Source organism: Mobula birostris, chromosome 2, assembly GCF_030028105.1.
Source record: "Mobula birostris isolate sMobBir1 chromosome 2, sMobBir1.hap1, whole genome shotgun sequence".
In the NCBI taxonomy this organism is placed as follows: domain Eukaryota; kingdom Metazoa; phylum Chordata; class Chondrichthyes; order Myliobatiformes; family Myliobatidae; genus Mobula; species Mobula birostris.
In genome coordinates, this window is record NC_092371.1 from 218,569,553 (window position 1) to 218,597,189 (window position 27,637).

At 42.6% G+C, this 27,637-nt stretch overlaps 1 protein-coding gene across 3 annotated transcripts in view; it reads left to right on the forward strand.

The window, feature by feature from the left end:
- The first annotated feature begins 1,678 nt into the window (after positions 1 to 1,678).
- cyp39a1 (cytochrome P450, family 39, subfamily A, polypeptide 1) overlaps positions 1,679 to 27,637 on the forward strand; it is a 35,607-nt gene continuing 9,648 nt past the window's right edge. For 2 of the 3 annotated variants that reach the window (XM_072251475.1, XM_072251476.1), the window contains exons 1-8: positions 1,679 to 1,881; positions 11,528 to 11,663; positions 11,952 to 12,126; positions 16,544 to 16,693; positions 19,456 to 19,549; positions 25,160 to 25,255; positions 25,605 to 25,695; positions 26,763 to 26,896. In XM_072251475.1, the coding sequence (XP_072107576.1) occupies positions 1,687 to 1,881; positions 11,528 to 11,663; positions 11,952 to 12,126; positions 16,544 to 16,693; positions 19,456 to 19,549; positions 25,160 to 25,255; positions 25,605 to 25,695; positions 26,763 to 26,896 (1,071 nt within the window). In that variant the 5' untranslated portion in view covers positions 1,679 to 1,686. The remainder of the gene's footprint in view (positions 1,882 to 11,527; positions 11,664 to 11,951; positions 12,127 to 16,543; positions 16,694 to 19,455; positions 19,550 to 25,159; positions 25,256 to 25,604; positions 25,696 to 26,762; positions 26,897 to 27,637) is intronic. The other variant, XM_072251477.1, reaches the window with a different exon arrangement.

Sequence of the window (27,637 nt, forward strand, 5' to 3'; positions counted from 1 at the left end):
TCTGGCTGAGTAATGTAAAATCTGTGGTGATTTGACCTGAGAAATCTGTGTGACTTATGGTAGACTCCACATCCAGAGCAATTTGATTGAGTCTTAGCCGCTCTCCAAGCCATCATTTCAATGGTTCTTCTGCAAGAAATACTGCTACACCCCATAACATGAATATGTAAATGAAAATAATTGCAATGCAATTTACAGGCATGCTGTGCTTCAATTATAAGCAGTACTTTGGCTCCACCCCATCTGACAGAAACACTGGTTTGCTAAACCTGCCTCTGCTCTCCATCCAGAAAATTTTCAGATGACAAAAGCACTTTATTACAACACTGCTTAATAAATGCTTTTATCTAATTCAGATTTAACTTAATTCTCTGCTTCTAACTTCTGAGGACCCCAAAACATGATGAAGAGTCTAGCACTGGTGTTCCCATTCTGGGGGTCCATGGACCCCTAGGTTAATGGTAAGGGTCCATGGATATTGGGAGCTCTCAAAAATAAGAGGCAGTTGCTTGGCTAAGATTTCTACAAACATAAAATGGAGAAACAAATACTCCGTGATAGAAAACGTAGCTGGTAATGTTAAGTCCATAAGATATAGGAGCAGAATTAGGCCATTCAGCCCATCGAGTCTGCTCTGATCCTGGATTCCACTCAACCCATACACATGCCTTCTCGTCATATTCTTTGATGTCCCGACTGATCAGGAAATGATCAACTTCTGCCTTAAATATACCCACGGACTTGGCCTCCGCCGCAGTCTGTGGCAGAGCATTCCACAGATTCATTTCTTCACCAGCATCATTTTCCGGTGGTCCAATGTCAATTCTCACCTCCCTTTTACTCTTTATATAACTGAAAACACTTTTGGTATCTTGCTTTATATTATTGGCTAGTTTGCCTTCACACTTAATCTTTTCCCTCCCTATGGCTTTTTAGTTGGCCGTTGTTGGATTTTAATAGCTTCCCAATCATCCAACTTCCCACTCACTTTTGCTACCTTATATGCCCTTTCCTTCGTTTTTATGCAGTCCTTAACTTCCCTTGTCATCCATGGCTGCCTAGCCCTGCTGTTTGAGAACTTCTTCCTCTGTGGAACACATATATCCTGCTCCTTGTGAACTATTCCCAGAAACTTCATCCATCTCTGTTCTGGCATCATCCCGGCCAGCATCTTCCTCCAATCCACTTGGGCAAGCTCCTCTGTAATTCCCTTTATTTCATTGTGATACTGGGATACTGGTACATGCTTCTCCCTCTCCAATTGCAGTATGAATTCAATCACATTATGATCACTGTCTCTCAAGGGTTCCTTTACATTAAGCTCCCTAATAAGATCTGGGTTATTCCACAACACCCAATCAAATACAACACCCTGAGTAGGCTGAAGCTCAAGCTGCTCTAACAAGCCATCTAATAGGCCCTCGGTTAAAGATCGAATCCACTTTGGGATGAGCCAATATGCTAGTCCTGACGAAGGGTCTCGGCCTGAATTGTCGACTGCACCTCTTCCTAGAGATGCTGCCTGGCCTGCTGTGTTCACCAGCAACTTTGATGTGTGTTGCTTGAATTTCCAGCATCTGCAGAATTCCCGTTGTTTATGAATTCACGGAGCTGTCAGTCACCGATTGAGCAATAGTGCCTGGCACGGGAGCGATTCTGCGCCGTTTGTATCTTCCTGTGTCAACAATGGATGTTGTAGGCTGCACTTCGCTCCTGGTACACATCTCGCTAATTCTGGCGGCGACGTACCTGCTGTTCTGGGCATTTAAACGCAAGCATCCGGAGGCGCCTCCGTGCATAGGCAGCTGGATACCCTGGATCGGCGCTTCTTTCCGCTTCGGAAAAGCGCCGCTTGAATTTATCGAACAAGCCCGAGCGCAGGTAAAAATGGAAACAAGATCATTATATAAAACTGGGCATTAGCCTTCGCACAATAATATTAACAACATTGCCGTAGAGTGGGGTTTTGCAGGGAGGAGAAAGCTGGTACACATTTAATTAGTGTTTGTGATAAGGCGAGAAGATGGCCTTCCACAGAACTCCCTTCCCTCCCCCGCCCCTTTATTTGTAACTCTTACAGAACGCTATTGCTTCAGGGGGAAAACTTTGCACATTACCAAAAATGTTTGTACTTCTGAGTTGAAGCATTGTTTTAAAAAGCTGCTCTTGTTTTGCTGTTTCCGGCAATGGGAACGGGCTAGAAATCCTTCTGTTGGCTCAATTTATAATTGCACTGCTTGATGTGGAAGTTCAAATTTGGTTGACGTCAGCAATAAATTACCATTCGCATTTACTGTTAGTGTCAGGAGAGTGGCGAACCCAATCCCAGTTTAGACTGTGTAAAGCAAGATCCCATCATCGCATGAGCCTTCATCTAAATCTTCCTCACTGTAATGATACAGGTCAGTCTCATAAACACAAGAGGTTTTGCAGTTGCTGGAAATCTTGAACAAGGCACACAAAATGTTGGAAGAACTCAGCAAGTCAGGCAGCATCTGTGGAGGGAATAAATATTCAATATTTCAGGCCAAGGCCCTTCATCAGACTGGCCTCAGCTACTTCCCTGCTGGTGTGAAGGTGATCTCCAACACCAAAGGAATACTGTTCAGATCACCCTTATGTAGGAGTTCTAAACTACATCTGAGGATGGGGCTTACACTGAATATCTCTGCCAATTTTCACCAGTGTCTTCACTCCCCTGGCAATCAAAATGCAGTCCCTTTTCAATATCTTGGGAGCCATCTTTCAGTGAAGGCAGGCACCCTGCCTAAATTCACCATACACAGCCTTTGGCCTCCACAGAAAAGAGTAATTCAAGATCGAGACATCAGCCCTGATAGAAAACTTTTGATTTACTGATGCAAGATGGCGCTGGTGATCAGGTCACATTTTGCAGACAGCTCACAGAACTACTAGATATAATGTATGCTACATAGTATAAATACTTCTTATTCCGAGCTGTGTTTGCTGCAGTCTGCAGCCTGTTATTTCTCTTATAAGGATGTACTATTGAACTAATTAAACAGGCTACAAACAACAGGAATTCTGCAGATGCTGGAAATTCAAGCAACACACATCAAAATTGCTGGTGAACGCAGCAGGCCAGGCAGCATCTCTAGGAAGAGGTACAGTCGACGTTTCAGGCCGAGACCCTTCGTCAGGACTAACTGAAGGAAGAGTGAGTAAGGGATTTGAAAGTTGGAGGGGGAGGGGGAGATCCAAAGTGATAGGAGAAGACAGGAGGGGGAGGGATGGAGCCAAGAGCTGGACAGGTGATAGGCAAAAGGGGATACGAGAGGATCATGGGACAGGAGGTCCGGGAAGAAAGACAAGGGGGGGGGGGACCCAGAGGATGGGCAAGAGGTATATTCAGAGGGACAGAGGGAGAAAAAGGAGAGTGAGAGAAAGAATGTGTGCATAAAAATAAGTAACAGATGGGGTACGAGGGGGAGGTGGGGCCTAGCGGAACTCTAGAGAAGTCGATGTTCATGCTCTAACTTCCGCTAGGCCCCACCTCCCCCTCGTACCCCATCTGTTACTTATTTTTATACACACATTCTTTCTCTCACTCTCCTTTTTCTCCCTCTGTCCCTCTGAATATACCCCTTGCCCATCCTCTGGGTCCCCCCCCCCCCTTGTCTTTCTTCCTGGACCTCCTGTCCCATGATCCTCTCGTATCCCTTTTGCCTATCACCTGTCCAGCTCTTGGCTCCATCCCTCCCCCTCCTGTCTTCTCCTATCATTTTGGATCTCCCCCTCCCCCTCCAACTTTCAAATCCCTTACTCACTCTTCCTTCAGGTAGTCCTGACGAAGGGTCTCGGCCTGAAACGTCGACTGTACCTCTTCCTAGAGATGCTGCCTGGCCTGCTGCGTTCACCAGCAACTTTGATGTGTGTTAATTAAACAGGCTGTTGCTTTTGCAACCTCCTGAGGGATTCGGCAAACTAGACTCTCGAGAGTGCGAGTATGGCCATCACTGGGGGTAGATGTTGCGGTGAGGCCTGATGTTGAAATGTGAACCTATGGTTGCCTCCATTACTTTGCGCCGAGTAAAGCGTTGAGCAAGATTAAAATGGTCGAGGATGAGAGTGGAAAACAATCAGGTATTCAGTGCCAATTGCCTGCGATTAACAATTCTCCCCTCTCTTCATGACTACCATTGGGTGGGAGGTGCAGGAGTCTTGGGTCCCCCGCCGCCAGATTTGGGACCAGTTGTTGCCCTGCAGCTCTTGGGTTTCACTCTCCTCCGCGATCTTTGATCCTGTGCAGTAGCACCCCCCCCCCCCCCCCATACCAGACAGTGATGCAGCCACTTAGAATGCCCTACAGGGTACATCTGTAGAAATTTTCAATTGTTTTTGGTGATATACAAATCTTCTCAAACTCCTGATGAAAGATAGCTACCTTTGTGCTTTTCTTTGTAGCTGGATTGATGTGATGCATCCAGGTTAGGTCCTCAGAGATATTGACACTCAGGAATTTGAAACTGCTCACTCTTTCTGATGCACTATCAATTACTCCAAAAGACTGGAAGTAGAGTAAATAGTGAAAGGCTTTTATTAACAGTAAAATGGATCCATGTCCATGCTACATGTCTGTCCTGGACTGTGGGAGGAGCAGTGACACAATCGCCTTTATTCAGGGGTCTGTGGGAGGAGCCACAGGAACAGCCAGCAGAGGGGCATGTCCAGACATGTCCAAACAGGTAACCCAGTTACAACCCAGATACGTGGTTTACCACACTTTCCACTTCTGATCCCTCTATGAGGACGGGTGTGTGTTCCCTTATCTTACCCTTTCTGATGTCCACAATCAGTTCTTTGGTCTTACTGGTGTAAAGTGCAATGTTGTTGCTGCGACACCACTCATCCAGCTGATATATCTCGCTCCTGTATGCCCTCTTGTCACCATCTGGAATTCTGCCAGTAATGGTTGTACCAGCAGCAAATTTATAAATGGTATTTCAGCTGAGCTTAGCCATACAGTCATGGGTGTAGAGGGATTAGAGCAGTGGGTTAAGCACACATCCCTGAGATGTGCCAGTGCTGATTGTCAGCGAGGTGGAGGTGTTGTTTCTGATCCGCACATAGGAAGTCGAGGATCCAGTTGCAGAGGGAGGTGTGGAGGCTCAGCTTTCTGGAGCTTTTCGGTCAGGACTGTGGGAATGATTGTGTTAAGTGCGGAGCTGTAGTCAATAAATAACAGCCTGACATAGCTACTTAGATTGTCCAGGTGGTCCAAGGCTGCGTGAAGAGTCAATGAGTTTGCAACCACTGTAAATCTATTGTGCTAATAGGAAAATTGAAATAGGTTTAGAACCTCGCTGAGACAGGTGTTAATTCCAGAATAACCAACCTCTCAAAGCATTTCATCACTGTAGATGTAAACACTCCAGGACGATAGTCATTAAGGCAGTTCACCCTGCTCTTCTCAGGTCAGTTTGACTCAATGTCATCCGATGCTGGCTATGCATCTGCAGGATCCTTTCTAGATATTGATTTAAAGTTCTCTCAACGTCAGTGGTTCAGTGTAATGAAACAAGTGAAGAGGGTCTAAAAGTGGTTCATGAGAATGATCCCAGGAATGAAAAGGTTAACATATGAGGAGTGCTTGCTAACTATGGGATGTACTTGCTGGAGTTTAGAAGAATTGGGGGGGCAGGGGATCTCTTTGAATCCTATCATATATTGAAAGGCCTATATAGAGGATGTGAAGAGGATGTTTCCTTTCGGGGGAGGGGAATCTAGGGAGAGAGACACAGCCTCAGAATAAAAGCATGTCCCTTTAGAACAGGGATGAGGAGAAACTTCTGTAGCAAGAGGGTGGTGAATCTGTGGAATTCGTTGCCACAGACAGCTATGGAGGCCAAGTCAATGGGTATATTTAAAATGGAGATTGATAGGTTCTTGATTAATTAGGGTGTCAAATGTTACAGGGAAATGGCAGGAGTTGAGGGGAATAATAAATCAGCCATGATGGAATGGTGGAACAGACTTGATGGGCCAAATGGCCTAATCCTGATGCCATGTTTAATGGTCTTATTGTCGTATTTTGAGGACTGGGGAATACACACGAGGGGAGCATGTAAGGAGCTACTTTTTAATCAGGGTGGCGATCAAGACTTCATAGAATTTTGCGGCAGTTTCTCTGAGTTGAGGTGCGACCAATCAGCAAGAGGGATACATTCGACAGGGGGAATACAAACAACACAGGTGTAAGCAGAGTGGCCATCCATTTGAGTGTGCCAGTCTTTAGAGTGGCTTAGGCAAGTCCAGGTTTGGGTGCTGCACATCTGCACCAGGTGCACTGAGCTACAGGTCCTGAGAGAATATATTAAGGAACTAGAGCTGCAGCTCGATGGCCTTCAACTCATACGGGAGAAAGAGGAGGTGATAGACAGGAACTACAGAGAGGTAGTCACCCCTAGGCTGCAGGAGACAGATAACTGGGTGATTGTCAAGAGAAGGAAGGGAAATGCACAGCCAGTGCAGAGTACACCCGTGGCCATTCCCCTCAATAATAAGTATACCACTTTGGATACTGTTATGGGGGACAACCTATCAGGGGGGAGCCACAGTGACCGGGTCTCTAGCACTGAGTCTGGTGCTGTGGCTCAGAAGAGCAGAGAGGTGAAGAGGACTGCTGTGTTGATGGGAGATTTTTTAGTCAGAGGAACAGCGACTAGGTTCTGTGGATGCCATAGACACGCCCAGATGGTATGTTGCCTCCCTGGTGCCAGGATCAGGGATGTCTCAGCTCGTGTCCATGGCATTCTCAAGGGCAAGGGTGAGCAGCATATTGGCATATTGGCAGTGACATGGATAGACAAGGTGAGGAGGTTCTGAAGAGAGATTTTAAGGAGGTGGGTAGAAAGCTGAGAAACAGAACCTCTGGGGTAGTAATCTCGGGATTGCTGCCTGTGCCACGTGCCAGTGAGGGTAAGAATAGGATGACTTGGCAGGTGAATGTGTGGCTGAGGAACTGGTGCAGGGGGCAGGGGTTAGATTTATGGGTCATTGGGATCTCTTCGGGGGAAGGTATGACCTACGCAAAAGGGACGGGTTACACCTGAACCCAAGGGGGTCCAATATCCTTGCGGGCAGGTTGGTTAGAGCTGTTTGGGTGCATTTAAACTAATTTCGCAGGGGGATGGGAACCGCAGTGATAATGCTAAAGATGAGGTAGTTGGATTACAAACAGAGGCAATATATAGTGAGACTCCTACAAGAGAGGCTGATGATAGGGCAAAATTACAGTCAACAGGATGAGATGCAATGTGAAAGGCAGACAAAATCGAAAAGGCTGAATACAGGACCAAAGGTGTTATATCTGAATGCGCGCAGTATATGAAATAAGGTCAATGATGTAGCACAGTTAAAGATTGGCAGGTATGTTGTTGTAGTGTGGACATCACTGAATCATGGCCGAAAGAAAATTACAGCTGGGAACTTAATGTCCAAGGGCACAAATTGTATCAAAAGTACAGGCAGGAAGGCAGAGAGGGTGGTGTGGCTCAGTGGTAAAAAATCAAAATAAATCATTAGGAAGAGGTGACATCGGGTTGGAAGGTGTTGAGTTGTTGTGGATAGAGCTAAGGAACTGCAAGTGTAAAAACACCCCAAACAATAGTAAGGATGTGGTCTACAAATTACAATTGTAGATAGAAAATGCTTGTTGAAAGGGCAAAGTTACAATAGTCATGATGGAATAGTCATGATGGATTTCAATGTGCAGGTAGATTGGAAAAATCAGGTTGATGTGGATTTTAAGAGGGGGATTTCTAAAATGCCTGTGAGATGATTTTTAGAGCAGCTCGTGGTTGAGCCCACTAGGGGATTAGTTATTCTGGATTGGGTGTTGTGCAATGAGCCAGAGTTGATTAAGGAGCTTAAGGGAAAAGAACTCTTAGGGGAAAGTGATCATAATATGATCGACATCACCCTGAAATTTGAGATGGAGCGGCTAAAGCAGACGTATCAGTATTACAGTGAAGTAAAGGAAATTACAGAGGCATGATAGAGGAGTTGACCAGAATTGATTGGAAAAGATCACTGGCAGTGATGATGGCTGGACTTTCTGGAAGCAATTTGAAAGGCACAGGATATATATATCCTAAAGAAGAAGAAGTATTCTAAAGGCAAGATGACGTAACCATGGCTAACAAGAGAAGTCACAGCCAACTTAAAAGCCAAAGAGAGGGCACAAAATAGAGCAAAAATTAGTGGGAAGTTAGAGGATTGGGAACCTTTTAAAAACCAACAGAAGGCAACTAAAAAAAGTCATTAGGAAGGTAAAGATGGAATATGAAAGTAAGCTAGCCAATAATATTAAAGAGGATACCAAAAGTTTCTTCAGATACATAAGATGTAAAAGGGAGGTGAAAGTAGATATCAGACTGCTGGAAAACGATGCTGGAGAGGTAGTATTGGGGGACAAGGAATTGGTAGATGAACTGAATAATGTTTTGCATCATTCTTCACTGTGGAAGGTACTAGCAGTATGGTGGAAGTTCCAGATGGCAGGGGTCATGAAGTTACAATTACTAGGGAGAAGGTTCTGGGAAACTGAAAGACCTGAAGGTAGATGAGTCACCTGGACCAGATAGTGTACACCCAAGGGTTCTGAATAAGCTGGCTGAGGAGATTGTGGAGCATTAGTTATGATTTAGATTCTGGAATGGTTCTGGAAGAATGGAAAATTACAAATTTCTCTGCACTCTTCAAGAAGGAGAGAGGCAGAAGAAAGGAAATTATAGGCCAGTTACACTCACCTCAGTTGTTGAAAAGATGTTGGAGTTGATTATTAAGGATGAAGTCTCAGGGTACTTGGAGACACATGATAAAATAAACATAGTTGACATGGTTTCCTCAAGGAAAACCTTGTCTGACAAATCTGTTGGAAGTCTTTAAAGAAATAACTAGCAGGATAGGTAAAGGAAATTTGGTTGATGTTGTGTACTTGGATTTTCAGAAGGCCTTTGACAAGGTACTACACGTGAGGCTGCTTAACAAGCTACAAGCACATGGTATTACAGGAAAGATTCTAGCATGGATAAAGCAGTGGCTGGTTGGCAGGAGGCAAAGAGTGGGAATAAAGGGAGCCTTTTTTTATTGGGTATTGGTGATTAGGGGTCTGTGTAGGGACCAATTCTTTTTACGTTATATGTCAATTGTTTTAATGATGGAATTGATGGCCTTGTTGAAACGTTTGCAGGTGATATGAAGATAGATGGAAGGGCAGGTAGTTTTGAGGAAATAGGCTATGGAAGGACTTAAATAGATTAGGAGAATGGGCAAAGAAGTAGCGGGTGGAATATAGTGTCAGCAAGTGTATGTTCATGCACCTTGGCAGAAGAAATGAAAGGGCTGACTATTTTCTAAATGGAGAGAAAATACAAACATTTGAGGTGCAAAGGGATTTGTGAGTCCTTGTGCAGGATTCCCTAAAGGTTAATTTGCAGGTTGAGTCTGTAGTGAGGAAGGCAAATGCAATGTTAGCAAGTCCCATCCTTCTCAAACAGTTCCAGTTCAGGCTAACTCCTCAACTCCATCATGGGGAGAGATTCCAGAAGGACAGAGAAAACACTTTAAGCATGATGTAAAATTCTTGAAAAAAGAGTTTACTTAACTAAATTGTGGGAATCCTTGGTTTCCATCAGTTCAAAATGGAGAAGAAGCATGCAGGAAAGCTTTGAAGATTGTGTGTCTATGCAGGAGAAGGCAGAGTCCATGCATAACCAGCAGAAAGCATTCTGTCCTAAATATCCCACCCACGTCAGTTGCAGAATCAATCGATCCATATATCAAACTCCCCAGCCACCTCAGAGCCCATGGAATTGGAGAAGAAGCATGTCATCCCTCTCCCTGAGAGATTGTCCAGGAAGAAGGACGTGAGGATGATCATATCTTTAATCTCCTCTATCTTCACACCTAGATTGATGTTTGGCAAGCTACCATCTCTCACTGGAGATGATAGTCCTGGCCAGGTGAGCTGCCCAGAATCAGGAGGATATTTGCATAATGGTCTGGGTTTGGCCCCATAATTTTACAGTAAGCCACTGTAAAAAGTATGCGTTCTTCAGCTTCAAATTACATAATGTGGCGAGTAAGAAAATAATTGATTCTCATATCAGCATTTGTAGGAATGAAACCTGGTGCTTTTCATATTGTATTATTTATTCAGTCTGAAGTATTGGAAATTATAGTGTACATGATGATTTGAAAATCATGCCACTATATTTCATTGGCTCCTGTATAGACATTAGTCACTGAATAAACATTGGCCCCATTTATCATTTTAAAGAAAACATAGGCTGTCAGCATTCAGTGCTGTTGAAAAGTATATAACCATCAATCTCTCATGAGTGTATTTTGCAATCAAGCGTGGAAATTACTGAAAGTTGTTGTGCAGATTACATTTTCCTTTACAAAGCTCTGTTACCCTGGTAATCTGCCCAAGGGTTTACATGGAAAGTAGAAAGTGTCATTTTTGCCCCCTAGATATCTACAAGACAGTGGCAGGAACAGCAGGTCTAGTGTGTGCTTGGCGAGCAAGTTTGGCCTTGTTGATCTGCTCCATGTAAATACATGACCATTGATTGCAGTGTTTGGCGAATCGCACTCAGTAAAACCTAGGTGCGGCCTTCTATAGGAGAGTGGGAGACCGTTTCGCTGAACATCTACGCTCTGTCCGCCAGAGAAAACAGGATCTCCCAGTGGCCACACATTTTAATTCCACATCCCATTCCCATTCTGATATGTCTATCCACGGCCTCCTCTACTGTAAAGATGAAGCCACACTCAGGTTGGAGGAACAACACCTTATATTCCGTCTGGGTAGCCTCCAACCTGATGGCATGAACATTGACTTCTCAAACTTCCGCTAATGCCCCACCTCCCCCTTGTACCCCATCCGTTATTGCCCATCCTCTGGGCTTCCCCCCTCCCCCTTTCTTTCTCCCTGGGCCTCCTGTCCCATGATCCTCTCATATCCCTTTTGCCAATCAGCTGTCCAGCTCTTGGCTCCATCCCTCCCCCTCCTGTCTTCTCCCATCATATTGGATCTCCCCCTCCCACTTTCAAATCTCTTACTAGCTCTTCCTTCAGTTAGTCCTGACGAAGGGTCTCGGCCCGAAACGTTGACTGTACCTCTTCCTATAGATGCTGCCTGGCCTGCTGCGTTCACCAGCAACTTTGATGTGTGTCTTTAATGTATCATTCAGTTAAGCTAGAGGCGCTGCCATTATATTTAGAAATACTGCCCCATTATTGAATCCAAATCCAAGTGTAAAATTGTGGGAATGTTCATACATCTTACAATTAGTTTCAATATCCCAATGTTACGGAATATGGATGATGCTCCCTAAAATTAACCAGAGGAGTTTTGAAAGAAATGTAAGCTCAATAGCTATTGCTCTCATTCATATTCTATTAATTGCAGCTACAAAATCTGATGGACTAGGCATTTTTTTCAGGTTCTGCTTATTGAATAAGTCATACTTCTAAATAAAAATATTTTAATTTGTAGTATGGAGCAGTATTTACTGTGGTTACTGTTGGGAAGCGACTGACCTTTGTTACAGAAGAAGAGGATATTGAGCTATTCTTTAAATCTAAGAATGTTGACTTTCAAGAAGCAGTACAGGAGGCTGTCTGGCGTACTGGTAAGAAATAACACAAAAGTATTCTAGGAAGAGACCACTCACATGCTAGATATTAGTATTTGTTAATTACTATTTTTCTTTATCTATTTCCTCCTAACCAATTATTCTCCCACATCATAAGGCTATGACTGATTTCATGTGGTTTGATTTTTTAAAATTAATTCCTTGTATGGAATTATTATCATATATGTATCTGGAATTCTGCATTAACTCTCTGCTAGTTAAAAGTGATAACAAATATTTAATACTATTTAAAGCTTGTATACATCTTATATAACTTGTCAACAGCTTCTATAAGTAGGAAGAGTTTTACGAGGAGCCACATGGCTGTACATGATATGATAAAATGGAGATTGGCACCATCAAGATTGCATCTCTTCTGCAGTAACCTATCTAAGGAATTCAACGAATGTCTCATGCACCTTGGAACCAAAGGCACTGATGACTTGTATGACCTTGTCTGGTGGGTATCTGTAACGTCACAATGCAAAATCTATTCTATAAGAGTTGTACTTAGCATACACATGCCTTTTCTATCCCCAAAATGTAAGAAAAAAACATTCTTGTGAAGTTATTTAGATTTAGATTTTAGATTCAACTTTATTGTCATTGTGCTGAGTACAGATACAAAGCCAATGAAATGCATTTAGCATCTGACCAGAAATGCAACGAATAGTGTTATTTACAAAATAACTGCGAATAAAAAAGGGCTACAGTACACAAATATGAAAGTACTGAGACAGTACAATATGGGTGCAATACTGCTTAGCGCTGTGATGTGAGGTTCAGCAGGGTCACAGCCTCAGGGAAGAAGCTCTTCCTGTGCCTGTTGGTGCGGGAGCGGAGGCTCCTGTAGCGCCTACCAGATGGGAGGAGAGTAAAAAGTCTATGGTTAGGGTGAGATGCATCCCTGATAATGCTTTTCACTCTGCCCAGGCAGCGTTTATGGTAGATGTTCTCAATGGTGGGAAATTGGGTGCCGATAATCGGCTGGGCAGTTTTCACCACACGCTGGAGTTCTTTGCGGTCCAATAAGGGACAATTGCCATACCACACTGAGATGCAGTTGGTGAGTATGCTCTCAATGGTACAGCGGTAAAAGTCCGTCAGTATCCTGGGACAGAGGTGAGCTTTCCTGATGCTCCGCAGGAAAAAAAGGCGCTGTTGCGCCTTTTTGATCGGGATGGAGGAGTTCAGGGACCAGGTGAGATCCTCGGAAATGTGGATACCAAGGAATTTGAAGCTTGATACACGCTCCACTACAGCTCCGTTGATGTAGATGGGGACATGAGTGTGACTCCTGGCATGCCTGAAGTCCACAATGATCTCCTTAGTCTTCTGGGTGTTAAGGGCCAGATTGTTGTCGGCACACCATGCAGCCAGGTGCTGGACCTTGTCCCTGTAGGCCGTCTTGTCATCCCCTCTGATCAGACCAACCACAGTGGTGTCGTCTGCAAACTTGATTATGGAGTTAGAACCATGTACAGGAATGCAGTCATAGGTGAAAAGGGAGTACAGAAGAGGACTCAGCACACAGCCTTGAGGCACGCCGGTGTTCAGGGTGAGAGTGGAGGAGGAGAGGTTGTCTAACTTAACTGATTGGGGTCTGTTAGTCAGAAAGTCCAAGATCCAATTGTAGAGGGATACGCTGATACCAAGCTGGCGAAGTTTGGTGATCAGCTTGGAGGGGATCACAGTATTGAATGCCGAACTAAAGTCAATGAACAGCATTCTGACGTAAGAGTTGGGGCTGGCCAGGTGGGTCAGGGCAGAGTAAAGTGCAGTGGAGATGGCATCCTCTGTTGACCTGTTTGTGCGATAGGCAAATTGATGGGGATCCAGGGTAGAGGGCAGACAGGATTTCAGATGTGATAGAACCAGTCTCTCAAAGCACTTTGCAATGATGGGGGTGAGTGCAACTGGATGGTTATAATAAATATTGCATTACTTTTTGCACAAGTTATAGATTAATTACTTAGTTTTTTTGAAAATTTTACAAACTCAATATCAGATGAGCTATGAACATGAATTCATAAGGACAGTCAACATTGAAATTGAGTTACCAAAAGTTGGTCTAACATAATACAAATGAAATATAGTAAATTTATTTAAGCATAACGAAATGCTGGCATCTCAGACTTTTAATATGTTTCTCTTTTAATTTAAAAAATACACCATTTATCTATTATATCTTAATGAAAATAGAGAACATTTCTAGCTGAAGATCAGTTGAGATGGAATCATTAATGTTACAATGCATTTCTCTTCAATTCCACATAACAAATGACAGATTTCTGATATATTATTTGATCTGGATCCTATTCCTCCTGATCTTTTTCAAAGTTCAATGTAAATTTATTAGCGAAGTACATACATTTCACCATATACAACCCTGAGATTCATTTTCTTGTGGGCATGCTCAATAAGTCCAAGAAACATAATAGAATAAATGAATTGGACCCAACAGGATGGACAAGCATCCAATGTGCAAGAGACAACAAACTTTGCAAATAAATAACTGAACAATAAATATCAAGAACATGAGATGAAGGCTGAGTCCATAGGTTGTGAGAACAGTTCAGTGATGGGGCAGGTGAAGTAATCCCCAGACCCAGAATGCACATTACTTGTCCATAGATGCTGCCTGGCCTGCTGAGTTCCTTCAGCATTTTGTGTGTGTTGCTTGAATAAAATCTAAGAGTTTACTGCAGGTTTAAAAAATGTTTTTTTTTAGAACTGATGAATATAAAGTAGTTGCACAAACATGTTGGAAATCCAAAGCAACAAGATTCGGGCCGAGACAGGAGCCCTGATGAAGGGTCTTGGCCCGAAACGTCGACTGTTTACTCTTTTTCCATAGACATGGCCTGGCCTGCTGAGTTCCCCTAGCATTTTGTGTGTGATACGATAGCTTCACTTGTATAAAAAAATCAGTTGATAATATTTTTGTATTGTAATTCTTCTGCAACAAATTGAAAAATTTTAGAAATCTAACCTTTGGATTTATTGTTGGAAGATCAATCATAATAACAAATTAACAAATTACAATATAAAACATTGAGATTAAATATATTTTATTTGAATTTGCTAATTATTGTAGGAAACTAATGGCTATATAAATTAGAATTATACTGAAAGAATGAATGTAAGGATAACAGTTGCTTGGATTCAGGCTCATTTTTAGCTGCCCATTCATCAAATGATCATCTGTAAAAGAACCTTGCCAGGTTATTAAACCAAACAGAAGAGTATACAGTTGAGACCAGTCCTATCTTTAGTCAATATTCACAACTAAAATAATCTACATCATATGTAGATCTACATGAAATAATCTACAATTAAATTATAAAGGGCTACAAAACGAAGACAGGCAGCATCATTAACAACAGCTTAACATATTCTATGCACGTTTTGAACAGAAAGATATTGAAATGTCACCAACCGATCAGACAATATTCATCTGTACCCACAGTTACTGTTGCAGATGTCTTATCAGTCTTTCTTAGAATGATCACAAGGAAAGCATCTGGCCCTGTTAGAGTACTTGCCCATGGACTTAGAACCCTTGTAGATCAGCTGGCAGGGGTATTTGTAGACAATTTTAACCTCTCCCTACTTCAGTCTGAGGTTCCTGCCAAAGAAAATTAAGGTGATGTGCCTTAATTACACTGCTGGTGGCTGTAACATTTACCATCATAAAGTGCTTCAACATGCTGGTTGTTCATGGTATACATCAACTCTAACCTCCCAGCCAGCCTCGACCCATTGCAATTTATGTATGGCTAAAACAAGTCCAAGATGGACACTATCTCCCTCGTCATACATTCACCCGTGGAGCATCTGGATAATAATGTCATGCCACTAGTTATTGTCTACAGTTTCAACTTTAGTACAATAATTATAAGCAAGTTCATCTCCAAACTCAACAACTCCCTTTGCAACTAGATCTTGACCATGTGGCCAACAGGCTGCAGTCAGTAAGGAAAGGCAGCAGCACCTTTGCCATAATTGTCCTGAACCCTGGTGCACCACAAGACTATGTTTTCAGCCCCTACTTTGCTCCTTATGCACTCACAACTGTGAGGCCAGATTCAGTCCTAACTCCAACTACATTTATGTAGATGACACCATCGCAGTGGACCAAATCTCAAATAACAATGAGATGAAGGCATAGAGAACCCACTGATACTGTGTCATGGCAACAACCTTTCCCTCAATGTCAGCAAAACAGCTGGTTATTGACAGCAGGAAGATGGGATGCTCATGCTCTGAGGTTAAGAGGTTTGAGAGCTTCAAGTTCGTAAGATTGAACATCACTGTTAGGCTGTCCTGGTCCAAGAACATTGATGCCACAACTGAGAAAGCTCACCAGAGCCTCAACTTCGTCAGGAGGCTAAAGAAATTTGGCATGTTCACTTTGACCCTCACCACTGTTGCAATGAATTGACCTGTATGGACAGTGGGCAAGACAGGTTTTTTTAACATGTAACAATAATAAAACAATTTACCAATTTAACTTCAATCTTAAAGAACCCAAAAAAGATATAGGAAAATTATCAGCATTGGGTGCTTTAGAAAACAAGCACTAATTGTATAATTTACAATTAAATCATTGATTTAATAATAAATTAAATAACTAATTAATAAGTTGTGTTAATGAATATACATTTTATTTCAACTCAATCTTCTGCACTTTATTCTTATTTCAGTAACATTTTTATTCACATTATAAAGACCCCAAAATGTGTATTTTCTTCATTAATAAGAAAATGTAAATGAACATTGCTTGACCTTTATCGATACCAACATATGATTTTTTTTTCCCAAATCCAAAAATTGTGATTTCCAATTGGTAATGAAAAATTCTCTTGTGCTGACAGGCATGGGATGTATTCTGCAGTGGTGAACAACTTGTTTGGAAAAGGTGTATGTCCCACTGATAGGAACACAGTTAAAGAGTTTGAGGACCACTTCCAGAAGTTTGATAGAAGTTTTGAATTTGGTTCCCAGTTACCAGAATTTTTACTAAGGTGAATAACCCATTCTCTTTGCTGTTTATGATGAGGGTAAGAAATGGGGCACTGGGGTATGGCAATAAATTTCCAGGGAGATATTTTGCTTGTCCAACCAAAAAAAAACTTTGCAAAATTATATGAACTATATAGTTTCAGAGCCTTAGGGACACAAGAGATTGCAAATGCTAGAATTGGAAACAATAAAACAAACTGCTTGAGCAAGCAAGTTGGTTCAGCAGCATCTTAGAGTACAATAATTCATGTGACTGCTCAAAAAGGTGTTTTTGATATTCTGAGATTTCTGATTATTGGACTCTATATTGGTTTCCTTCAGTTTTTCAACACTTCCTTTCTTGTGGCCAGTTGGCGGGTGGGTGATCTGTTAGTTTTTCTTTTGGGAAGGGATTGGGGGTTGGTGCTGCTGTCACTGCCCTTTTCTGAGAGTGAGCGAGTCAGGGACTGTTATTCCGGCTTTTTTTTCTGGAGGGGAGAGAATGATTTTGGGGTCTCTGAGTTTTGTTTCTTTTTCGTGCCGGTGTGGGGGGGAGTTGACGTCTTTTCATTCATCAACATCCATGGCCTTTCTGTATTTAGTGGCTATCTGGAGAAGACAAATATTGGATTGTCAATACTTTGACAATAAAATGAGCCTTTGAACCTTTGAAACTTGTCACTGTTTGGGGTCAAGACCCTACATTGGGACAGTGAGGGGTGAAGGAAGTTAGCCAGTATTAAGAGAGGGGGAGGTGTGATATGGGCCAGTTATTGATACCATCACAGTGTACTCATGGAGGACTGGACCCGGGGGCGGAGGAACAGCAGGCTTTCTCTGTCAAGCAGGTACCTGGCACCAACTCAACCCTGGAGCTGCAGACAGCAGGCTCACGAATCAGCCTAGGAGTGGAGGGACAGCAGGATCCCCAGGTGGAGACAGAAACAAGAGGTTAAACATAGGAATACCAACAGAGCCTTAGAGGAGCGACTGAGTGACACCGCGAGACAATTCATTCTCTCCAATGCAATGACTCCGCCAAGTAGTCCGTGAGCCAGGACTCCAAATTTGGGCCACCGGTACCATCTGGGGGGAATAACTCTTATAGTGATTTTTGGCAAGGTATACACTCCTGGTGCTGGAAAATATGTGATAGCATTGCAGCGGTGGTAGCTTTCTGTGAGGGGGACTGGGAGTTGCACCTCCATGCTATAAGAACCATGATCCCATGGTGCTTTGCCTATGATAAGATGAATTATGCCAGGTTACCTGTCCCCTTACTTTGCTCAGATGATGAACCTCCCAGAGAAGAATCCTTCTGTGTATGAGGCCAAGACAGGCCAATTCTCAGTGCAGCTGTCAAGTAACAACCCCTTTGGGCAGATCCCTGTGGACCAGGCTATTGAAGCCACAGTGAACAAAGACACACAGACTCCTGGAGGCACATCACGGTTCAGCCTGAATGCTGGAGCTATCAAGCGTTACTACATAACAGCTGAGCACCGCAGTGCATTCCTGGGACAGTTAAAGGAGATGGTGCAAGGCAAAAAATCAGAGCTTTGTCATGCGGAACTACAGCGGCCAAGAATCCATAAAGATGAGGAAGCAGTTTCAGCAGTGGTTAGTCTCATACATTAATGGGTCAACCCATTTGCAGAGAAGCGGGACCTCATTAGCATCTCTATGGCAAAGGCAGCCCCCAAGGACATTGCCTCCGACCTGATGAAGGCATATGAGATTGGTGAGCAAGATGTGGAAGACGTGGAAGACTTGGAAAATTTTTATGATTAATAATAGGTTATGAAAGTATGGAAAACAAAGTATAGAAAGCTGTCTTTGATTAAGTATATTAATTTTACAACCAAATGGGGTCTTGGTTATGGCCATGTGGAACCGCACATTTGAATTGTTGTACTGTAATTCTATATATTATGACAAAAGCTTAAGATTGTTTTGATTTGATACAACTCCAGAAATCTCTCCAAATGAAGTTTTTTACCTTTTGGAGCGTGGGGTAACATTTTCTGCGGTACTGATGTTAAAACGGAATATATACAAAAAGTGATTACTTATTTGAAGTAATAAAGCTACCACTGGTGCATTGCTATCACATATTTTCTAACTCTAGAGATGTATACCTTGCCAAAAATCACTATGAGCATTATTCCCTTCAGATGGTACTGGCCAACCCTACTGGCTCATGGACTAAAGGCACTAAATGAGAATCCTCTTCAAATATTTATAGAATGCAGGAAACCTGTGCTAGTCATAATTACCTTGACAAGATTAAACTAAAAGCACAAAAGCTTAATGGCTCTAGTTAAGATAATGATTAGTAAATACAGGTGCTCAAGAACACCAGAAGCTCACTGCTCTATGGCAAGCCACAGAGCCCATGACAGCAATATGAAGGATGATTGGCCCAGGTGGGGAGTGGGTGGAGTTGGAACACGGAGGTAGGTGGGTGATAGGTAGAAGCAGACAGGGAGGAAAAAAAAAGGATGGTGTTGGGTTGGGGTAGGGGAGGCTAAAGCTGCAAATAGAGGTTGGGGTCTCTGAACACCCTGCTCTCCTCTTTATATTGGCTATCTTTCATCTTCACTCTCAGAAATTTGACATTCTGACTGCTGTGCACTGTTAAATGTAATTTGCTGTTCTTGCTCATGTGTAGTTTTGCATTGACTGGTGTGGTGCAAATGTATTTCCACAATAATCTTGTCAATATGCTTCTTTCTTTAAGTATATAACATTCCAGTGTGTGTGTCATTTCAACTTTTGTCTGCAGGGACTGGTCTAAATCAAAGCACTGGCTTCTGTCTCTCTTTGAAAGTATTGTAGCCAAGGATGGAAAGGTAAAGCCAACAGACGATGACTCAAAGGTAATGACAGAGTTCTGCAATTGAATGAAAGTGTAAACTCAAAAATTAGCTGCTGTTTGAATTCATCAAATATATCAAAACATAGCGTTGGTCAGGGGTGGTGACCCATGTTGAGAGCATATGCCCAAATTGGTGATATTCTTCCGAAAGATTCTCTCACATTCCACGGTAATATTTTATTTTTCTAGAAAACTGTCTAAAAGGAAAGGCGCACACTCCAGCCATGATTCTTTAACATATCCTCCATCACTGAGTCATTCACTGCTTCATTTGGTGGTAACAATAATCATTATGTATCTTTTTAGTTTTGGGTGAGGGTTAAAGAACTTAGGGGCGGTACTACGTGCTGGGTGCCAATGAAATTTTGTGTGCCATCTTGGGCATGCGTGCCATATGTTCGCCACCTCTGGCGTAGATGTTTAGTTCATCTGCTTATGTCAACAACACAAATCCTACATTCACGTGGAATTATGATATTGTAGCCATTAGTGAGACTTGGTTGCAGGAGGGGCAGGACGGTCAGCTCAATTTTCTGGGGTCCCATTGTTTTAGAAACAACAGAGCTCGAGTGATTAAAGGAGGAAGGGTGTTTTTATTAGGGAAACTCATGGCACTGCTCAGTCAGGAAAGACTGATTTAGTGAGGCTTTATGGGTGGAACTGAGGAATAAGAAAGGTATGACCATGTTAATGGGGCTACATTATAGACTACTCAACAGTCCATGTGATTTAGAGGAGCAAATTTGTAGAGAGATTGTAGGCTGTTGCAAGAAACAGAAGGTTGTTATTGGAGGTATTTTTAACTTTCCATTAAGATCTGTGACTAGTGGAGTGTTGCAGAAATTGGTGCTAGGTCTGTTGTTGTTTGTCATCTATATAAATGATCTGGATGATAATGTTGTAACCTGGATCTGCAAATTTGCAGATGACACCAACAATGGGTATGTAGTGAAAGGCAAGGAAGCTCTATCAGAGCTTGCAGCGGGATCTCGACTAGTTGGAAAAATGGGCTGAAAATGACAGATGGAGTTTAATGCAGACAAATGCAATGTGTTAAACTTCAATAGGACCAACCAGGGTAGGCCTTGGACAGTGAATGATAGAGCACTGAGGAGTGCAATAGAACAAAAGGATCTGGGAATACAGTTCAATAATTAATTGAAAGTGGCATTACAGTTAGATAGGGTTGCAAAGAAAGCTTTTGGCATAGTGACCTTCATAAATCAAAGTACTGAATAGATGAGGTGGTATGTTATGGTGAAGTTGTATAAGACGTTGGTGCGGCCTAATTTGGAGTATTGTGTACAGAAATGTTTAAGAGGAACACGAGAGCAAACTTCTTCACGCAGAGGTACTTGAGAATGTGGAATGAGCTGCCAGTACAAGTGGTGCATGTGAGCTCGATTTCAACGTTTAAGAGAAGTTTGGATAGGTACATGGATGGTAGGGGTATGCAGGGCCATGGTCCCAGTGAAGGTTGATGGGAGCAGGCGGTTTAAATGGTTCAGCACGGACTAGATGGACGGTAGGGCCTGTTTCTGTGCTGTACTTTTCTATGACTCTTGGCACACCAGCAAATTTTTGTGTTCAAGACTCAAGTGGAATTTGATTTCACGAACTTCTAACTCAGAATTTAGCATCTGAGCCATGGTAGATATTGTAATAGCCTGTACGTTTGTACATTCTCCTGACGACTCTGTGGGTTTCTTCCAGGTGCTCTGATTTCCTCCCACAATCCAAAGATGATCGGTTAGGGTTGGTGAGATGTGGGCTGCTTTGTTGGCACCAGAGGTGTGCTGACACTTACAGACTGCCCACAACAATCCTCACGTTCAATTTGATGGAAAACAATGCATTTCACTGGATGTTTCGGTGTACATCTGAAAAATAAAGCTAATCTTTAAAGTTTGAGATCGACGATGACTCCCAGAAAGTATCTGAAAATAGTTGTCCAATCTGCATCTTGTGTTGGAATGGTAAGAGCATGATGGCATCCGTCTGTCTTGAAGGACAATGGATGGTGCACTATCCGTTGTGGAGTTGCAACACCTGCTATGGCTGTACAGTCCAAGTTTGGAGTGGCAGGTGTTGCTGAAGTTTTGGCAAGTTAATGTGCCAGGCTGTGGAGATACTGATGTTGATGCTTCCCTTAGCCGACTGCGCACTGTCTTCGCTTCCTGCTGCTCTTCTCTCCTCTGCTTGCTCCTATTTGCACTTGTGTGGATGGTCTGTTTCCAGCTGCTGTGGTCGGCTACCACAGCTTCCCAGGTTGTTTGGTCAATGTGCCCTGCTTTCGTATTGCATTTAGAGATATCTCTATAATGCAGGGCTGGTCTTCCAGTAGGTCTCAGGCCGGAGGCCAGCTCTCCGTACAGTATGTCTTTGGGAATCTGGCCATCCACCATGCAGCTGACGTGACCAAGTGGCACTGAGTGAGGAGGGCGAGCATGCTTGTGATGGCTGTTTGTTCTGGAACATCCTTGTTTGGGATGTGATCTACCATGTGATGCCCAGGATTCATCTGAGGCAGCAGAAGGTGGAATGGGTTGAGGCTGCACTCTTGGTGAGAGTAGGTTGTCCATGGTGCTTGGAAGTAGGTACAGAGGAGATGTCAGGGGTAAGTTTTTTATGCAGAGAGTGGTGAGTGCATGGATTGGACTGCCAGCGACAGTGGTGGAGGCAGAAACGATAGGGTCCTTTAAGAGACTTGGATACATGGAGTTTAGAAAAATAGAGGGCTGTGGGTAAGCCTAGGTAGTTCTAAGGTAAGGACATGTTTGGCACAGCTTTGTGGGCTGAAGGGCCTGTGTTGTGCTGTAGGCTTTCTATGTTTCTATGCTTCACTGCCGTATAGGAGTGTACTGGGCACACAGGCCTGGTAGACCTTTGTCTTGGTGTTCTTGGTCAGCATGGAGTTCTCCCAGACTCTTGTTGCCAGGGAGACATAGTTGCTGCTGTTCTGTTGAACAACTAGTTGAGTTCAACGTCGAGGGAGATGTTGCTTGAGATGGTGGACGTAGGTGAGCTCATCCGTCACGTCAAGGGTGTAGTTGCCTATACAGATGTTTGGTGTGTTGTTGAGATCTTGGCACATGATGTTTGTCTTCTTGAGGCTAATAGTCAAACTAAAGTCTCGGCAGGTGAGTGGAAAGCAGTTGATGAGGCTCTGGAGGGCTTCCTCTGAGTGTGATGTCAGGGTGGCATTGTCTGCAAACAGCAACTCCCTTATCAGTACCAGTTGCACCTTGGTCTTTGCTCTTAGACTTACAAAATTGATGAAGTGAAGGCATGAGACAGTAGCAGGCAGAAGAAGATGCAAAGAACATAGGAGCCAGTATACAACCATGCTTCACGCCGCTCTTGATTGGGAAATGATTTGAGTATGAGCCATGAAAACGGACAGTGCTTGCATGTCTTCATGGAAAGGTATGATCATCCTGAGGAGCTTGTAGGGACATCCAATCTTTTGAAGCAGTGTGAAGAGGCCCTTCCTGCTGCCCAGGTTGAAGGTCTTTGCCAGGTCAATGAAGGTGATGTACAGTGGTTGTCTCTGCACTTGGCATTTCTGTTGGATCTGGCATAGTGAGAAGATCATGTCGATTGTTGGCCGTCCCGCACTGTGATTCTGGATATACCTGAGCAGCTAGTGCCCGTAGCCTGTTGAGTACCACGCGAGCACCTTTCCTCCCAGCACTGGCAGAGAAGTTCGTGCAGGTGGTGTCGCAGAGCAGACCTTTCTTTATAGCCTCAGGTGGGAGGCCATCCTTTCCAGGAGCCTTACTGCTTGCTAGGCAATTGATTGCCTTGCTGAGTTCGTCAACGGAGGGCATTTGGTCAAGTTCTTCCATGACAGGCAGACTCACAATGATCTTGAGCGTAGTATCTGAGACAGCGTTCTCTCTCGGTAATGTCTGACCCATCTTTCGATCTGTTTTCCCTGCTCAGTGATGACATCACCAGTAGAGGACTTGAGTGGTGTGGTCTTTGAGGTGGTCGGTCCAAGGGCATTCTTTATGCCATTGTACATGCCGTGGATGTTGCCGGAGTCAATGGAGCATTGGATGATGTTCAGCCATTGGTCGTTGGTGCAGGATGGGCATCAACCCTGGCTTTCCTGATGGCAGCAAGAAACTTCTTGGAAGGGTCCTTCTTGTGCTGCATGAGGTCTGCTTAAAAGGAAAAATCCATTCAGGAGGGGAGTATACAAGTATAAAACTATATTTGTACTGGGTGTTTGGCATAATTATTCTCATTTTGTATTGTTGGTGCCGTATCTTTTGGAGCAACAGCTGGGGAATGTATGATTTTTTAAAAATGGTAATGCCTTCTAGCATTCTGCTTTTGACTAGCCAGAGATGATTATGTAACGTTATACCAAGATCTGCTGTCAAGGAGATAAGGTGGAATAGGAGAGTGGAATTTGGGGGATAAAAACTGGGTCAGTGAGTAAGTGACCTTTCCTATTCACCGAAGACTCAATCTTTGCAGAGACTTTCACAATAATTATTTTTCCAATAAATTTCATGGAAATTTTTTCTGGACTTTAAAATGATATCTGGTGGGTGTACACTTTATACTAAATCATGAACTTCTTTCATTTTCATTGTTGTTGTTTGATATGTGTTAAGGCTGATTTATACTTGTGCGTCAAATCGACGCCGTAGGTACGGCGTAACCGCAAACCCTATGCAGATCCCTACGTCGTAGCCTGACGCGCACCTCTCCCAAAATGTAACTACACGTTGCGGCAACACAGACCGCAACAACTGTGATTGGTCCGTCTGGTAGCATCGCATTTCCTTCTACGCTGCAATAGCTTCCCATTGGGCGACTGAAGGGCAGGGAAGGAACTCTGGTTGTAAAGTTTTCCATAAAGCTTTATGGACCTCCGAAATTATGGAGGACATATTTCGCTTTTACGAAAAAATACGCTCACTTTAAACTTGTTTACCCCGAGAAAGACTACCATGACCATGAAGCCTTGCACAGGCAGGTGTGTGCACATGTGTGACATGCGAATACATGACGTGCACATGCATGTATGTGCCCAAATTGCACAGCGACGCAGACGCACCAATGCACAAGTATAAATGCTCACAACGGTGTAGCCCCCTTGTGTAGGCTACAGCGTAAGTTAATACGCACAAGTATAAATCAGCTTTTAGTCATGAAGTTCTTGGTCACAACCTTGTGATTAAATCTGTCATTTACAAAATTAAAATAAACCCCACATATTGATAAAATCATCATAGAATCTGAGGAATATGATGGGTAAAAGAAACCAATGGTAGGGTGATCTGCACTCATCGATGCTCAGTCCAAATTCCAGATGGGAGACGCTTCTGCTAGAGTTGAGCAAAAATACTTCTGAATGGAGCCATAGAATTATACAACATGGAAAATGGGCCCATGGGTTAAAAACAACATTTTATTTTTTTGTGTGTAATTTTGCATAAAACGGGGTTACATTGATACAATTTCTAGTCATTTGATTGATGACACAGATTGCACTGCCTGGGTAATGGAATTTGTCCCAACTTTGCTGTTTTTCTTTGTGTTGCAGGTTAAGTAACTGCTGTGTTGACACCATCAATTAACTTATTATTTACAGACTTTGTTGCAGCACCTTCTTGATACTTTGGACGGGAATTGTACTGCTAATTACAGTTTACTGATGCTCTGGGCTTCTCAAGCCAATGCACTTCCAGTGAGTACTTGCTCAGCTGACTATTTTCTGCCTAGATAGTACAGAAATAAAATATGCTGTCAGTTCTGAAATCTTCCAGGCTTTGTGACGTCCTGAGGCCGTTAAAGAGATTTAGAATTTCATAGGAAAGGTCTTTGCTATCCCAGCTCCAATTGTTTAACTGTTATAGTGTTTGAGATATTGTATTGCGTTGCGACAGTGAAAGTTCCAAGGCTTACTGCCTATAATTGATGCCTGGAATGGACGGGCTGTTCAATGAAGTAATTTTGAACAGGATCAGCTTGTTATCTGCTGGAGATTAGAAAAATAAGAGATGACCTGATTGAAATCTCTGCTCTCGATTTTCCAGATCACATTCTGGACCCTTGCGTTTATTATTTCAAGCCCACTTGTTTACAAGACCATTATGAAAGAACTCTGTTCATTTTTTAATAATCAAGGTAATTGATTAAAACCTTCAATGTTAGATAATGCTATTTATCTTAGTAAAATATAATTAACATATAAAATACTTTTAAAAATTAAAATGTAGTTAATAAAATGCAATGCATAAATTTGGTTTAAGATTTTTTAAAATATTAGCTCATTACAAATGGTGCATACTGTTCTGGGATTTCCCACCCCTCTAATGTAATGTTCGTTATGATTCCCACTGCTGTCTGTAATGTATGAGGAAGCCCTGTGATCACATGGGCTTCCTCTGGGTGCTCTGGTTTCCTCCCACAATCCAAAGATGCACCAGTTGATAGGTTAATTGGTCATTGTAAATTGTCCTATGGTTAGGCTGGGGTTAAATCAGGGGTTGCTGGGAAGCATGGCCCAAAGGACTGAAAGAGCCTACTCCACACTGTATCTCTATCAATCGATCGATCGATCAATAAATAAATGTCACATTTCTGGTATCCAGTCTTATTTACTATCAGTGTATCAGAAAGATGGTCTTAACAGTAACACTGTTAAGTAAAGATGTCTTGTTAAAGGATCAGAAACATGGGATAACTTTTAAACTCATTTTCTCTGTCTAAACTATTTCTGTAAGTAACGCACATGAAATGCTGGAGGAACTCAGCAGGCCAGGCAGTATCTATGGAAAGGAGTAAACAGTTGACGTTTCAGGCTGAGACCCTTCATTAGGTCTGTACGAACTGCTCGCTCCACAGTAATTCTAATCACCCGTCACATCCTTCTGTTACTTCTCTCTTAAATTCTGAGCTCCTGCAGGAGGAAAAATCCCAACATTTTATTTACTGTAACATGACTGGTGTCATCTTTCTATTGTCTGGACAATTGCTTCCACTGTAAAACTGTCTCAGCTTGAAAAGGCAATGCAAAATCTTATTCTCATTTCCCTCCACCCCTTTCATCTAATGTAATAATGTGCCAGGCCAATCCTTTGGTACACATTTCAGAGTCTTTGCGGATCTTCAAATATTACAACTAGATTCAGAGCTGTTCAGTGATAAAGATGTTGCAATTTTTGCTTATGTTTTTATTTGAAAATTCCTAGCAAATAAAAAGATTGAAATGGAAGTGGCTGATCTACAAAAGCTCCCATACTTGAAGTGTTGCATTATAGAGACACTTCGTTTACGAGCGCCAGGAGTTATAACTAGAAAAGTGATGCAACCTCTGAAAATTAAAGTAAGTTATGTTTTTGCTGCCTTGATCCGAAGAATAATATTGGGAGATTTTTTTTTATAAATGCATTGTTTGTATTAAGAACTTGGGAAGAAAAACAGACCTTAAAAATAGGAGCTTGTTTGTTCAAAAAAGTGTGCCCTTGTGAATTCTGAAATGTTTGTGTATGTTGGTTAGACTGCATTTACATCCCACAGAGTGGGGTTGAAAGGGATAAGAAATCAGCAATGATGGAATGGCAGAGCGGACTCAATGGGCTGAATAGCCTAATTCTGCTTCTATGTCTTACAATTTTTATGGTTTTTATACCATGATGCGATTCGAACTAATGCCTCTAAATAATTAGCCCAGCTGTCAAGATTACTAAGCCAGTAATTTACCCGCTATATTGCTGAGGCTCTGATTAGGGATACCCAGGTTGGGCAGACTTAAACTTTCTTGGCTAAGCTTGAATGAGTAGTCATACTTCTCTTTGTCACATTGATTTTCTCTTACTTCTTCACATCCCACTCTCCTATCAATTGGATGAGCAAGGTGGGAAGATCACAGTCCATGGAGAATAGTTGGAAGTTTAATGCATGTGTTAAGTCCTCCCCTTTGTGTTTTGTTACTTGACTCATGAGACAAGCTGTCAAGCTGGAAACAGTCAGAAATCTTTTTGTTACTCTACCATTTCTGATTTATTTATATTCTACAGGTGGGAAAATTACTAAGTTAGGAAAGAATAGTGCTTTGACGCATTAT